The sequence below is a fragment of the Garra rufa genome, chromosome 8 (assembly GCF_049309525.1).
Source record: "Garra rufa chromosome 8, GarRuf1.0, whole genome shotgun sequence".
In the NCBI taxonomy this organism is placed as follows: domain Eukaryota; kingdom Metazoa; phylum Chordata; class Actinopteri; order Cypriniformes; family Cyprinidae; genus Garra; species Garra rufa.
The window spans coordinates 37,175,302-37,192,249 of NC_133368.1; the positions used below are offsets into that span (position 1 = coordinate 37,175,302).

General features: G+C 37.0%; 1 protein-coding gene across 1 annotated transcript in view; it reads left to right on the forward strand.

The window, feature by feature from the left end:
* mao (monoamine oxidase) overlaps positions 1-16,948 on the forward strand; it is a 49,782-nt gene that overhangs the window by 15,909 nt on the left and 16,925 nt on the right. Inside the window, exons 2-4 of the mRNA XM_073845788.1 lie at positions 7,221-7,315; positions 7,784-7,921; positions 15,972-16,076. Coding sequence (XP_073701889.1) covers positions 7,221-7,315; positions 7,784-7,921; positions 15,972-16,076 — 338 coding nt within the window. The remainder of the gene's footprint in view (positions 1-7,220; positions 7,316-7,783; positions 7,922-15,971; positions 16,077-16,948) is intronic.

The window sequence follows — 16,948 nt, forward strand, 5'->3', positions numbered from 1 at the left end:
AAGGTGTGCTGACGATTGTTTTTACATATTAATACGCAATCTAATCCTTGTTTATTATTGACTAAACAACAGTTAATTCAAATATCCACTTAATCTTTATTATTTGGCCATTTCTTTACAACAGAAATGCTACAGCCACTGTCATTTTATGAATAAATGAACATCAAAATGTGTCAGAGTGAGGGTTTGAGCTTTTATTTTGAAATCGTGATGAACAGTTAGCATATTGGGAAAGATAATGATGTATTCTCCTGTGTTTACATTTGTTTTATAAATGATTTGCCTTACATGTATGATGAAATGGCACATGTTGCATTCCCAGATGAATGTTATAATGTGCAGAGATGGAGATTGAGACGCCCCACACATGTAAATGAGAACTGTCTGTATGGAGCAGCATTTACTGTGAACTGAGCCGCTCTCAGACGTACTTACGTAACCTACTCGCATTTAAATAATTAAAGTGCATATATTAAACCTGCATCGCATATATTTATTTAATCTACTACTTCTGGTAGTTTGCCGGTTACTCGAGACGTGCAAATTGCAGTCAAGGATTTTTTTAAAATCAAGTACTCGAATCGAGGAATCGTGACAGCCCTAATGTGTTTTTGAGCATTGTATATGCATAAAGTTGTAAAATGTTGCTTATTTTCACCTTGAAAATCCAGCATCATGGTGAGATGTTATGATGGACATGAGCAGAGACCAAATGACCAGTTTTTATCCTCTTTTTCCAAGCTGCGAGTCTCTACTTGACATTGTGCCGGAGCATTTCTATAGTAACTGATGGATACATGTAATATTGGCTTCACTGTCTGAACAAACAGATCAGATTTAATCATTTGCTAAATGGACAGTCAGTCCTAAATATTGGATTTAAAACCCGAATTGCCTTTGTGCGTAGTATGAACAAAGCCTTAGAGGTTCATATTGGAATTTTATAGCTCTGTGGCTGAGCCAAAACATCATAAAGTAGAACAATCATTTCAAACTTGTCAGGTAGACTACACAGCTGTGTCCATGTTTTGCAAGCCTCTGCAGTTTCTTTTGTATCTGTGCTGTTGCTGAAGTGTGCGTTAGAAGGACTGTGTGATGTAGGTCACTGTCGGACACAGGACCCAAATGATGGAGAGTGTTTCAGATGTTTGGCCCTTGTGTTTGGGTTAGCTGTTTGTCTGGGTGTCTGCCACTTTCTCCGCTTATCAAAGGCAGTTTGTGGTATTACATAAGCTTCCAGGGTCATGCTTTGACCTCAGATGCCCTCTGCTGCATTGCCACATCACTGTGGCTGTAAGCACTCAGAATTTGATAAAACAGGTAAATCTTTTTATTTATTTTTTGTTTGACAAGCAAGCCATGTTAAGCAGTGACAGGACTATTTAGATGTGCGATGTGGTTAAACTCCATCTGAAACTGTATTGCACTTTTATCTAAATGATTTTAATATTAGCTAGTTTTAATTCCAGTATGGTAAAAAGTCATTACACCATAATGAAATTCACAGGAGCAGTTTTACTTCCTCTGTATGGAAAGGAAGTGCTTATGTGTGTGTGTTCAGAGACAGGAAACTCCTGGTGTTTGACTTGTGATTTTTGCTTGCAGGGAACCAAGTTCTCACTTGTGGCTTCTAGTTTTGAGCAAAACATTGGAGGAATTGTTGATTTATTGCTCTGACACTATAATCACTGCACAGCCTCAGGGTTTAAACACGAATCTCAGTGATTACAGGGAAGATGCAAAGATTTATTAAAAGATATGAGTGGTTTTATACTCATAGGGTTCCCTAAGGGACATCTTAGATAATGTGAAGATTAATTTTTTTTTGCTTTCTCATTTAGCCATGCCACAAAGCCTTCAACTCTAAAGCCAGACTCTAAGACTTTCTGGCTGGTTGATGGAGATATCACTGTATTATTGGCCTAGTGTTGTGTTGTCAGTATTAGATTTGTTGATCATGTTCGTGGGTTTGTATGTCTTGAAACTGTAACACTTGACTTTCTTTAATAGACTAAATCTTGTTATTGTGATATTGGACTAAAGTATTTATCTTGCATGCTGTAATAGATAAGGTGCTGTCGAATTGCAAGAATGACTTGTGATAGTTTAGGAGGAGGCATCATATGAGACTGGAGTAATGGCTGATGAAAATCAAATTGCTTTGTAATCACACGAAATAAATTACATTTTTAAATATGTTAAATTAGAAAATAGTTGTATTCAATTGTAAAAATATTTCACAATATTACTGTTTTAACTGTGGCGCAGATAGACTTGTGGGCAGTGTGCCGACCAGTGATGCGCGGGTTGATCCAAAATGAGCGGGTGCCCGCGGTTACGAGTCATCCAAAAATATTTTTAATTCGATTCGGGAAAACGTCCCCCCCCCACCCCCCCGGGGTAAAACGCCCCCCACCTATTTTTCCCAAAATAAAAACTAGAGGGAGTCAAGATACATTTTCACAGTTGCTATGCACTACGTTGACAACGGGGATAAACAAATCTACTTGGAGAAGCTGACACCAGCGACGTGTTTGAACGGAAGAGGATTACATATTAAGTGCTATAATTTTCAGATATTAGTAAACAAGTGTTTAAGAGAATATTGTTCTGTAGGATACCACAATGATGTATGATAGATGAATAGTGAAGTCTGTAGTTTGAGAGGATATGTTATTTATAAGGAATATAATTGTATTTTAAAAATTAAACATTTTTTAAAAGACATAGCTTGTGGGGCAAAACACCCCCCAGAGGACATAGTTTCTCTCTATCATAATTACTTTAATAACATATTTCTCTCTATCAAATCCTTTGTTTTACACTTAATGCAGTATAACTAGGTGGTAAAATCAAAATATTTGAACAAAATTTAAAAAAAAATTACCTCAACATACTTGTTTGCATGGCTTAGTTATATGTATAAATATAAATGTTAAAAAAATTGGATATTTTGGACATTCCTCAAATAAATATTAATATATATACATGTTGATACATTACTTGCCTTTTACTTTTAGAGATTAAAAACTGTAGTCTGTTCATTTTGCTGTTGATCTATGAAGCAGCTGGTTGGTAAGAAAGGAGGCATTTTACCCCACTGCTGGGCAAAACGCCCCCCTTTGTACAAAAATATATTCAGTCAAAATACTAATTAATTATGAAGGCTGAGCAATTTTAATATTTGGTGAATAACTCCTGCCATAGTCACTCAAAACCGGGATGGCAATTCTAGTCACATTTATGTTTTGTTTCACTTTAATGTCACATTTTCCTTAAGGGGGTCGTTTTCCCCCACTCTACCCTAAACCTTTGTAATTTATATAGTACTAGACACAATACATGAAATGTATGAAATACATAGGCCTACACTTTATTGGCTGAATAATATTTACCTTTTGAATGTTGAGCGTTATTAACTGTTGAATAAATGCTGACGCGGGACAAAATGCCCGATTTCCCAACACGTTGAACTGAGCAATGCCGTTGTACCATTTTAATAGGCTACTTTTAAACACATATAGCTCAGTAATGTCAGCTTTATGTATTTTCTGAGAGGGGGTGGGATTTTTGTTGGGAAAGTCGGGGGAGAGACGCACACTTCGATTAGACTGGATAAACACAGCATCTTAATTGTTAAAAAAATGGTATTCCTAATAAATGTCTCGAATATTTTGATTATGTCCAATGCTTCTCTTTCTTTTTGGAATTATTAGACACATTTCACTATAGCCGCTTTTCCACTATCGGGCCGAACCGTTCTTAGAACGGTCGGGTACAGTTCCAGTTGTGTTTCCACCTGAGCCTGGTACGGCACGGAACGATTACAAACCGTTCTCGGCCCGGAATTCTCGGCACGGTTAGACAACCGTGCTGAACCGGGCTGATAAAATGCGTTTGCATGGCGTCGCCACTCTGTTGCTTGGCTACCAGTTTCTCTATGGCAAAGCGGGAGCGCAGTAAACAGATATGGTAAATATAAATACAAATGGCTGAGACACTTTGGTCTGTGGATGAAACATTTGCTCTAATATTGATATTTGGGAAGAAAGAAAAATTCAACAACAGCTGGAGGGTGCAAAGAGAAACGAAAAAGTTTTTTTTTTTTTTTTTAAATTATAGTGCAGTGTCTTTCAGAGAAGGGCATTAAGAAAAGTTTCAAAACAGTGTCGGGAAAAAAAAAAAAAAAAAAACTCAAACATACATATCGCGTCCAAAAGGACAATAACAGTAGAAGCGGGGCTTGCATTACCAAGGCAACGACTGACGCATTTGTATTTACATTCCAAATAGTTCCGTTATCTGCACCGCAGTGGAAAATCAAACCGTATCCGTGCCGACTGGCCCGAATCGGCACGGAACAGAACGGTTACGCATTGAGAACGGTTCGGCCCGATAGTGGAAAAGCGGCTTATGTCTTTTCAAATGCTAGGTCTGTTTAATTTCCTTAATTATAAAATTTCTAGCACTATTTTTAAACGTTTATTCAAGCAATAATATATAAATTATCTCATGTATATGCTTGTTTAAAATCAGGGATTAAAAACGAATTCCAAGTAAAAACTGTATTTTTTCTTTACATTTCCAGAGAGCGAAACGAACAAAATTAAACATTACTTAATAAATTCAAGGCACTATAATTTCCTTATTCATTTGATACAACTATTATAGCTATACAATTAATATATATAAAATAATATTATTTTGTCATATTCCTGAGTTTATATATGAAAACTTTGTTGTGTTTGTATAAGAAAATTTGTTAACCTAGCCTATTAAGTTGATTTAATATTCTTGATAATTTTTAGAAGAAGTTAAAAGTTAAGAATAAAGGAATTAGCTTGTAGTCTATATATATTTAGGGCTATAGGCTAATCCTTTTCTTAACTTTTATTACACTGTAAGTCGAAATAAAATAATTCTTGATCATATTTAACATCGGAGAATCACTGACATAATTTAGAGTACTTCGAAAACGAAAATATTTAAATCTGTATAAAGGAAAGACAAAATTAATCACAACAAGAACAATCTGTAGTTTTCTTGTAATCAAGAACATTTCTTTTGACAAAATTACCTAATTAATGCCGAATGATGTTTGACAGTGAACGCATCTCCACCGCATATAGCCGCATATAATCGCTGGTGTCAGTCGCAAATATTAAACATGCGGGTCGGGTACAATATTTACTTCTTTTTTTTTTGCGGTCCGAGTTGCGGGCGGGTTAGTTGAAAACGTCGGTCGGGTTCGGATTGTTTATACATTGACCCGCGCATCACTGGTGCCGACATATATAGGTTTATTTATTTTTAAACATATGTGTTTTTGTTTTCTTAATTATTTTTGTGGCAGTTCCTGGGAAAAGTTTGCAGGGCAAGTGAGAACTACAGGCCAAACCAGGTCTGTCTTTAAAAAAAATAATAAAAACATTGTTGAGCCCTTGAGCCCTGCAGATTTCCACAGAGTTGGAAACGCCCACCATTCACAGTTTTGCACATCTTCTACTCCTTGCGTGTTCATCAGATGTTGTGATTCATTTACACTGCCTTGGCGAAAATATTCATACTCCTTTCATTTTGTTCATGTTTTGTTATGTTATACTGCTTTACTTTCTTTTCTTTTTTTTTACATCAATTTACACCTCATGCGCCATAATGACAAAGCAAAAACAGAATTGTCACAACTTTGTAAATTTATTAAAAATGTAAAAAAATTAAATGAATACATTGCATAAGTATTTATACCCTTAGCTCAGTACTAAACAACCTTTACAGCCTCAAGTCTATTTGGGTATGATGCGACAAGCTTTGCACATCAGCATTTGGCAATTATCTGTCATTCTTCTCCTAACCTCTTTGTCTTTCAAGCTCTGTCAGATTGTATGGGGGCAGACACATTTTCAGGTTTCTCCAGAAATATTTGACTGGGTTCAAGTCCAGGCTGTGGCTGAGCCATTCAGGGACATTCACAGAGTTGTCTAAGCCACTCTTGCTGTGTGCTTAGGGTCATTGTCCTGTTGGAAGGTAAACCTTCTGCCCAGTCTGAGGCTCTGAATGCTCTGGACTGAGTTTTCATTGAGGCTATCTCAATATTTTGGTTCCTCAGTCCCTTCTACTGAAAACAGCCCCACAGCATGAGGCTGCTACCGCCATACTTTACTTTTGGGATGGTACTCTGTAGGTGATAAGCAGTACCTGGTTTCCTTCATGACGCTTATAATTGAGGTTCATCAGACCAGAGAATCTTCTTTCTCACAGTCTGAGGGTCATTTAGGTGCTTTTTTGCAAATTCCAAGTGTGTTTTCATGTGTCTTCACTTAGAAGAGGAATGAGTCTTGCTACACACCGCCATAAAGTCCAGATCAGTGGAGTGTTGCAGTGATGTTTGTCCTTCTGTAGGTTCCTCCTATCTCCACATATGATCATGAGGTTCAACTAGAGTGACCATCAGGTTCTTGGTCACCACTCTTACCAAAGCCCTTCCCCATCAATTGCTCAGCTCTAGGAAGAGTCCTGGGCTGCGTTTCAAAAAGCATTGTAAGCCTAAGTACACTGTAGACCCATTGCCACCAATCAAGCTATAATTAATTTTAAGATGCTTTAGGGAAAGGCATCCCTGGTTGTTTAAAAACTTCTTCCATTAGGGGTTACAGAGACTACATGCTTCTGTGAACCTTTAATGCAGCTGATTTTTTTCTGATGTCTTCTCCAGATGTGTGGCTTGATGCAATCCTGTCTCTGAGCTCTACAGCCAGTTTTTTTTTTACCTCAGGGCTTGGTTTTTGCTCTGATACGAATTTTCAGCTGTTAGGCCTTTTATATTGCGATGTGTGTGCCTTTCCAAATCATTCCCATTCAATTGAATTTGCCACAGGTTAACTTCACTCAAAGTATAGGAACTTCTAAATTTGAGCTAAATTTCAACTTTCACAGATAAGGGTATGAATACTTATGCAATGGAATCAATTAAGGTTTTTTTTACTGTACTTTTTTACTGAACAGTTTTAAAAATAAGTATTTTAGACTAGACCGCAGGCTACTGGGTCTTAGCCAAAGTAATAAGCTGTGCTCATACTGTTGACACAAGTTCAAATTCTTTTCCTTCTCTCTCCTCATCATTTCCTGTCATCTCCTAAATAAAAACAAGACCAATATAGCAAATATTTTTACATTTGTCTACTAAATCTTACAGTCTGCATTCTTACATTTCCAATTCACAGGTCTGAGTGCCGCCAAGCTGTTGGTGGAGAGCGGCCTGAATCCTGTGCTCCTGGAAGCCAGAACCCGTGTTGGTGGAAGAACCTACACTGTTCAGGTAAAATACTAATCTGAAGCAAATTAAATCACTTCACTGAATGACACTTGGTTTGTTTTTACATGTGTGATAGGAACATAAGTCTGTTGACTATTAGGGGTGTGTGATATCTATTGTCTATGATAATTGATGAAATGTAAGAATTTGACAAAAGATAATGCATACATCCAATAAAGTTAGAAGAGGTGCCCCTAAAGTTAAAAACACCCCTTTTTAACCTTAAATCTTTCTGCTCAAGTCAGATGTTTGCCACCACAGTGAGTATGTCGAAACATGAGTAGAACAGTCGAAACCGAGTTTCAGGTTGCCAAGTGGGACTATGCCTATACATGGAAGAGAATCTGCTGTCTTTGCATGCATATTCTAACACTTCCTTTTTGTTTTTCCTTTTTTTGGTCTCAGTGTGGCTTGTAGAAATTTTAGTGACTATTTCATTATGAATCTGACACAAATTTTGTGTGTTTTCAGAATAAGGAGGCCAAATGGGTGGATCTGGGAGGTGCGTACATTGGGCCCACTCAAAACCGCATCCTAAGAATAGCCAAACAATACGGCGTGAAAACGTACAAAGTCAACGAGGAGGAGTCTCTGGTTCACTATGTGAAGGTAAACCTCAGCGAAGGCCTACACATATAGCAGCTTAGACTTATTACCAAATCAACTGCAAAATTCGAACAAGATTTTTCCCCTGCCTCAAAATCCAGCTCTCTTCACAGCCTCAGGCCAGAGCTTCGGCTAATAATATGGCCTTTTGTTTGAGCACACTCATGTCTTAATGCACAGGAAGTCAGAGCTAGCCCTGGTGTGTTCAGCCGAACAGGACTGAATACAGAGTCCCTCCTTCACATTAGTGTGCTGCGCTCAAGCCTGGAGATGCTAATCGCTGCCTGAAGGAAATGTGTAATATGGTTTCAGATGCTTGGAGTGGGTAAGAAGGGCGGAACTCAAGAAACCAGCCTCCCCTCCTCCTGCCCCATATCCAATTTGAGTAGACGCATCACTGCCCTTAGCACATGCACGCTGCATGACCTTATTAGATTTGGCTGTAGATTCAGTGTCTTTTCTGCTTTCTATGTTCATATATCAGAAGAAAAATGCAGGTTGTTTTAAAGTTATCATAGTAAATCAAAGGGATTCTTGAGATGGAGACCAGCACACTGACAAGCTCACACATACTCAGGAAGGCGGTGTGCATGAAGGGAAAGGTCATGGTAGAGATTCATTGGTGTGTTCAATGCAGATTATGTGAGGAAGGAACTGGATTCCAGTTTCTGTGGAAAAGGCCTTTGGCATGTTTCCCATAATCCTTCACTTTGCCCAAGAAGAATGGTTTACTGTGTACCACCATACCATCACATCTATACATTTTCAATGTATATATTTTTAAATCAAAATTTTTATTTTTATTTTTATTTTTATTTTTGATTTAAAAAATTTATATTTATAAGATTTTACATTTTTATATTGCTTTCGGAATTAGGATTAGGAAAGGATTAGTTTACTTCCAGAATCCAAATTTCCTGATAATTTTCTCACCCCCATGTCATCCAAGATGTTTATGTCTTTCTTTCTTTTTTGAGGAAAACATCCTAGGATATAGTGGACTTCAATGGGAGTGAATGTGTTGAAGGTCCAAATTGCAGTTTCAGTGCAGCTTCAAGGGGCTCTACGCGATGCCAGCCGAGGTCTTATATAGTGAAACGATCTGTCATTTTCTAAAAAATGAATAAAAATAAAATAAAATAAAAATGTAAAGTATATACTCTTGCACTTGCATCTTGCACTAGCTCGACTTCATGCATTACGTAGTTAGGTAACATAGGCAGAAGTACTGACTGAGTGATTGCGTAATGTGTGAATTTGCAGATGTGCATCACAGAGCTAGTGCAAGATGAGCATTTGTGGTTAAAAAGTATATAAATTTTAATTTTTTTAGAAAATGACCAATCGTTTGGCTAGATAAGACCCTTATTCCTCGACTGGGATTGTGTAGCGCCCTTTCAAGCTGCATTGAAACTGCAACTTGGACCTTCAACCTGTTGGCTCCCATTGAAGTCCACTTGAAATCTAGTTTTGTGAACTGAATTTAACAATTCGTTGAAAGCACCAGGCTCTATTGAATAATTAGGGACTTTTCTAAAGATTTTCAGCTAATAACTCTGAAACAGAAGTTGCACTTTAGATTGTAAGTGCCTTTACTGTCAGTTTGATCAGTTTAATGCATCTATCGTGATTGAAAGTATAAACAAAAACGTACTGCCCCCAATTTTGAACAGTAGTGTACGTGTCAGAAATGTACTTTTTGTATTCCATAGAAGAAGGTAAGGATGAGTAAATGATGACAGAATTTTTATTTTTGATTTAACTAACCCTGTAGTGTATACAGTTGAGGTTAAAAGTTTACACCCCCCTTTCAGAATCTGCAAAATGTTAATTATTCTACCAAAGTAAAAGGGATCATACAAAATGCATGTTATTGTTTATTTATTACTGACCCAAATAAGATATTTCACATAAAAGATGTTTACATATAGTCCACAAGTATAAAATATAATATAATAGTTGAATTTATAAAAAAATGACCCAGTTCAAAAGTTTACATACGCTTGATTCTTAATACTGTGTTCTTACCCAAATGATCCACAGCTGTGCTTTTTTGTTTAGTGATAGTTGTTCATGAGGCCCTTGTTTGTCCTGAACAGTTAAACTGCCTGCTGTTCTTCAGAAAAATCCTTCAGGTCCCTCAAATTCTTTGGTTTTCAGCATTTTTGTGTATCTGAACCCTTTCCAGCAATGACTGTATGATTTTAGATCCATCTTTTCACACTGAGGACAACTGAGGGACTCATATGCAACTATTACAGAAGGTTCAAACACTCACTGATGCTCCAGAAGGAAAAACCATGCATTAAAAGCCAGGGGATGAAAACCTTTTTAATTTGATGATCTATTGATTAATTTGATGAACTATTTCCTTTAGCCTCTGAAGGGCAGTACTAAATTAAAAAAATATGATATTTAGGCAAATTAATAAAAATGTACACATCTCCATTCTGTTCAAAAGTTTTCACCCCTGGCTGTAAATGCGTCGTTTTCCATCTGGAGCATCAATGAGTGTTTGAAACTTCTGCATAGAGTCCCTTAGTTGTCCTCAGTGTGAAAAGATGGATCTAAAAATCATACAGTCATTGTTGGAAAGGGTTCAAATGCACAAAAATGCTGGAAAACAAAATAATTTGTGGCGCCTGAAGAATAGCAGGCAGTTTAATTGTTCAGAACAAACAAGGGATAAATTCAGGATTTTATAAATTCAACTATTATTTTCTTTTGTGGACTATATGTGAACATCTTTTATGTAAAATATATCTTATTCAGGTCAGTACTAAATAAACAAAAACATGCATTTTGTATGATTCCTCTTATTTTGGTAAAATTAATGAACATGTTGCAAATACCTTTGACCTCAACTGTTTATACTGTAGGCTATATATTTTTGTTTGCTAGCATGTTTTTGATCTGTTAAGTTACTATACAGTACCTCATATTCCTGCTAGAGTTATTTCTGTAAAAATTCAAACTGTTTAAAAAACAACCCTTGGTTCCCGACTTCCCATTCCTTGGTTTGTGCAGTTTGACAGCACAATCATTGTCAAAGTCAATGTCAAACCAGATATTCCATAACAGGTTTTGTCAGAATATACCCAAAGGCACTAATGCAGAAAGAGGCAGAAAACCAGGGAGAAGCTATGAACCTATGTAGGCTTATCTGATTGATTTCAGGGCTTTATTTGTTGAAGAATGTATCAGCACGTATTCAGACATCTGTAAGAGACATGCTGTTCAGAGGCTCAATGATATTACTTGAAAATAAAAGAGAGGCTCAGAGCTGTCCTACACAATTTTTCACATTTTCATTTGGCTTCTTCGTGCTGTTATGGTCTGTCGCTATAGGCTGCTTTTTGGTACGTGTTGTGATTTAAATAAGCTGAATGTGACTGTGTCTGTCCTAATGATTAATGATGTGTGTATTTGTGTTAGTGTATGTTCTGAAGGAGCCGTGCGTCCCCTCTCTCCTCGTGCCATTATCTCCTGATCGGAGCATCCCTGTGGGTTACCATGGCAGCACTCCTCATCAAAAGACAATCGCTATCAGAATTGAGGGGACACGCTGTCTTTCTCTCTGTCTCACTCTCTCACGTTTTCTCACACCATGATGTCTGGCTCTGTCAATGGGATCAGGGGCGTTTCCCTCTCATAACCAGATCGCTTTAATCCACAGTCAGGTTTTTAGTGTTGAGCTATGCAAATGTTGCATCAGAGAGCATTTTTACTGGTAATTAACCCACTAATGAAGCCGGTGTACATTTTCCAGCTAAAACTGTGGTCACATTTACCACTGTTCTGCATATTTTGGTGGTAAAAATCCAGTAGGAATCCATGCAATCTGTAATTTGGCATCAGTGCGAAAGGTTTCAGGTTAGTCATGGGGATTTACTGTGTGGAGCAACAGAAAGCTGCTTGGTTTGAAAGTGACTTTTGTGAGAGCTGTGCTTTTTACAAAGCTACACTATCGAAAATTGACAAACCTTTTTTGTTTGTGAAAATTTGCCACAGTTCACCCATTACCCCCATGAATTTTCATTTTTGGATGAACTATTTCTTTAATTGTTACAGGTCACTAACACTAGCAATGAATGAATTAATCTTTATTGGTCTAGTCTGTTGTTAACTTTAACAACAGTGGCGTAATTCACCTTTTGATTTTACCTTGGATATTATCAGTGTTTTGCTGAACTGTGTCGTAGTTTTATGAAAGTAGTTTTATCAGCTGCTCACGTAGTCGGTTGAATCTGCTGCTGCACACTTTGTTGAAAGTTTTACAACCGCTTTTATGGTATCACCTGTTACACAGCAATCATGTATTGGTCTTGAGCCAGTATTAGCCAATAAGGGCCTTACAACGAGCAGACCATTTTATAATTAAGGTGAGCGTGCAGCCAAGGCGCCCATGTAATCAGCTTTTCTATAGCTGTAATCCTAAAGGCCAGACCCAGTTTCCTCTGCCTCGGTCTGTGAGTGCTCTTTCAGGCAGCTGTAGCATATCAGTATGCTTATGATTGAATAGTTGGGCAAAGGGAGTGTTGTAAAAAATAAACCGCCTGTACAGTGTTTGCATTGCTGTGCATTTACATTAGCGGTTTCTGTGCAAGACTAATAAACCACATATGCTTATTGTTTACTAATGTCGTTTAACTACTTGGAATTGCACTGTTATTGGTATTATTGCAGTTAATTATAATGATGTGTAATATGTGTATAGTTTTACTGCTCATAGCTAAAGATTGGTATTTCCAAATTTAAAAATGCTGTAATTTCTAAGCAAAAATGTATCAGTATGATACATAATATTGACATTTTATGGGTTAAATGTAGATTAATTTTGCCATTGTTTAAAGTAAATATCCATTTTATATAAAGATACAATTGAGCTCAAAAGTTTACATACACCTTTGCAGAATCTGCAAAATGTTAATTATTTTACCAAAATAAGAGGGATCGTACAAAATGCATGTTATTTTTTATTTAGTACTGACCTGAATAAGATATTTCACATAAAAGACGTTTATATATAGTCCACTATTTACAAAAATGGCCGTTCGAAAGTTTACATACACTTGATTCTTAATACTATGCTGTTACCTAAATGATCCACAGCTGTTTTTTTGTTTTGTTTTGTTTTGTTTTTTAGTGATAGTTGTTCATGAGTCCCTAAAGACCCAAAAATTCTTTGGTTTTTCAAATTTTTTCTGTATTTGAACCCTTTCCAACAATGACTGTATGATTTAGAGATCTATCTTTTCACACTAAGTTCTCTACAATCAGACATTGGTACAAACTGCTGGTTTCGTCTGGCCAGAGGAGAACTGGTCCCCCGACTGAGCCTGGTTTCTCCCAAGGTTTTTTTCTCCATTTCTGTCACCTGTGGAGTTTTGGTTCCTTGCCGCTGTCGCCTCTGGCTTGCTTAGTTGGGGACACTTTCCAGCGATATCATATACTATTTGAACTGAACTGGATGATGATATCACTGAATTCATTGATGAACTGCCTTTAATTGAAAATTGATTATTTACAATAATGCGTTACTTACACACTATGGTGCTGTTTAAATACTGTGCAGTTGCTTTGACACAATCTGTATTGTTAAAAGCGCTATATAAATAAAGGTGACTTGTTTCCTTCTGAAGCATCAGTGAGTGTCATCTTTATAAATTCAACTATTATTTTCTCTTGTGGACTATATTTAAACATCCTTTATGTGAAATACCTTATTTAGGTTAGTACTAAATAAAAAATAAAATGCATTTTGTATGATTCCTCTTATTATGACCTCAACTGTACATTAAAAATTAAGCAATGCTTATTAAATAGTGTAGGACTTAATATCAACATAACATAAAAACAATTAAAACCTTATCTGTATCAGCTAATATTGGTGCAAAAAATGCAAAAACATTGTGCACAACTGCTTATTGTTACGTTTATGTCTGTTTTTGTTCATTGGTTTCACCCATTGTCTCCCCCTGTCTATCTGTGTGTAATGGTTTACCCTCATCACCGTCATCTGTTTCACCTGTCTGTAATTATTAGTCTGTCTTTATAAGTCTGTTTGTATCTTGAGTTCAGTGTCGGTCTTTAATCGTTTGATGTCAACGTGTGTGGATGTTCTTCGTGTTCCTGCCTGTTATTCCAAGAAGATATTAAATATAGTGTTTATTGTAATCTTGTCTTTTGTCTCGTCCGTCCAGCACGTCACACCCATAACACTTATTTCATCAAAAGAATATATTTTCATTCTGTAAAAAGTCTATACTGTAACATGCAGGCAAACAGAATGTTACTTCGGAGGAGGATACATTTGCGTTGGACAGGATGTGGTCTCATTTCATTGCTTTAAACCTAGAAGGTGGGTGGCAGTGTGGATATAAAGCGGTATGCGGTTAGTTAGTAGAGAGGCTTAGGTTCTGCTCTGGCTGAAAGGATATCATAAGAGATGCACTCCATCTCTCTACCTCAATTCGGTCGCCATGGGAACAGACCTGTTGCTGGATGCTGAGCGATCCAGTGTCCTCTCCTGCATTGGTCTGGCAGGCTGGCAAATTATATGGAAATGTCATGGTCCCTTAAGCTGAACGTGTTTTCCTGTAGTGTTAGTTGGCGTAGTAATGCAGATGGCCAAGTCACATTAAAAAAGATCATAAATTATGAAAGAGCATTATACATATGGATTTTTTAAACCAAGAAGACCATTATATAGTAAGATAGACGGGTTCAAGCAACATTTCTGTAGAAATGTCATGCATGTGCCTCACCAGAAGTGTATTTTACATTTAAAAAATATATGTTTTATAATTCCTGTACCTCAAACCATGGAGCATGGCGCAAATGCAAAGGTCATGCAGAGAATTGACAGATTTCTTTCTATTTTAGTCACATACTATCTTGTTTAGGGCACCAGGTGAACCTGAACCGCCTGCTCAAAAAATAGGAGGCGGTGGTTTGCCATTTGAAGTGTTCAATCATTTATCTGTCCTACTAAGTGCATTCTAGTCCTACTCAAAAACCACTCTAGCTCTCCTCTGTGGGCAATAAAATGACAGCGTTTTCCAAAACGGTGTGCTGAAAATGCACAAATCACTATGACATGACAAATTGTTCGGAAGTGAACACTGGACATCAAACTCAGGGCTGCGTGAGAGTCCTTCTAGGTGACAGGTCTTTGATTTTGTCAGCAGTTTTGACTAGGTTGCCTCATTCATTGCTGCCGTATAGTAACCTTTAGCATGTTTTCAACTGTCCATCTAGAGTCTTCTTTATCAGAGATTATATTTTCATTATCATTATGGGTTTAGCAATCATTAGTGGCTTCATGTTAAAGAACAGCATATTGAAACAGCACTTTGATGTGTAGTTAAACATTAATCAATCAGCCCAACGGGGCTTATTTAAGAGCCCCACAGCAACAGAGCAATCCAGGTATGAAGTAATGTCTGCATATAGTTACCCCATTGGCCAGCCGCAGAGAATGATCATACTGACTAAGCGTTTCCACTACTGTGGGAAGCAAGCGATGTGTGAACAGCTTGTGTCATATAGCTGCTGTTTGCCAAAGACTAATATTGTCATTATCTGTGATTATGAATTTTCTTTTTACTGTGAAATAGCGTTATTATTAGTGTCTATTTATAGATGCTTCATCATTACTGTATATTTCACTCCAACCCTCTAAATGAGCATATATATCTTTTTCCTGCTCTTAATGAAGAAGATTGTCACATTTTATGTGAAAATCATAAAATCTTGCTGAGATTTGATAAGGTCGAGTTGTTTGTGATCTTCTGGTTATATTAACGCAAACTGTAAAGGCTGTGAACAGAGGCCCTCCATTAACTGATTTGATTCCAAGCCAGGCGAAATGCAGTTACGTATATTTTAGGCAGCAAAAACCATTTTCCATTCCAGACTAGTTACACTTCTAATGATAATGAGGTCATGATGGCTATGATAAAGACATTACGTCAACAATGACAAAATAATAATCACAATTTTCATTATTTGGTGATAAGGTAGTTACAGACACTGTTGTTTTAATTCCCAGGGCAAATCATATCCATTCAAAGGGTCTTTCCCACCAATGTGGAACCCACTTGCCTACATGGACTACAACAACCTCTGGAGGACAATGGACAAGATGGGAATGGAGGTAAAGGCCATTTTTATTCACAACTGACTGACATTTAAAAAAAGTTCCATTAAACTTTCTCCTGGAGACTTTCCTGCAAAATGTATTGAATGCCGCCACAGCACTGCTGCTGAATCTGCATCACAAAACAGACACTAAAACACATACAGTACTCTAATCTGATTCCCAAATGAATGACTCTCATGAGTGGATTCATTGTAGCGAATCAAACACATAGAGCGTGACAGTCTGATTTCCTAAACAAATGACTCTCGAGTTGGTTCTTTTTAATGAATTGAACATAGAGCACGACTAGTGTAGTCTGATTTCTGAACAAATTACTCTAATGAGTCTACTTTTTTGTTAATCAAATGCATACAGTGGAACACATGTAATCTGATTCCCAAATGAATGACTCTCATAAATCCATTCATTGTAGTAAATTAAACACATACAATGTGACAAGTATAGTCTGATTTTCCAAACAAATCACTTTCAATGTGTTTCATTTCAGTGAATTGAACACACACAGCACCACCAGTGTAGTCTGATTTCTGAAGAAATGACTCTGAGTATGTGCTTTGTTTGAATCTAACCCATACAGTCTAACACACGTAATGTGATTCCCAAATAATTAAATTTCATAAGTCGATTCATTGTTGTGAATCAAACACAAACACTGTGACAAGTATAGTCTGATTTCCCAAACAAATGACTCTCAAATTAATTTTTTTTTGTGAACTGAACACACACAGCATGGCCAGTGTAGTCAGATTTCTGAACAAATGACTCAAATGAGTCTGTACTTTTTGTGAATCAAACCCATACAGTGCAACCCGTGTAATCTGACTCCCAAATGAATGACTCTCACAAGTTGATTAATTATAGTGATT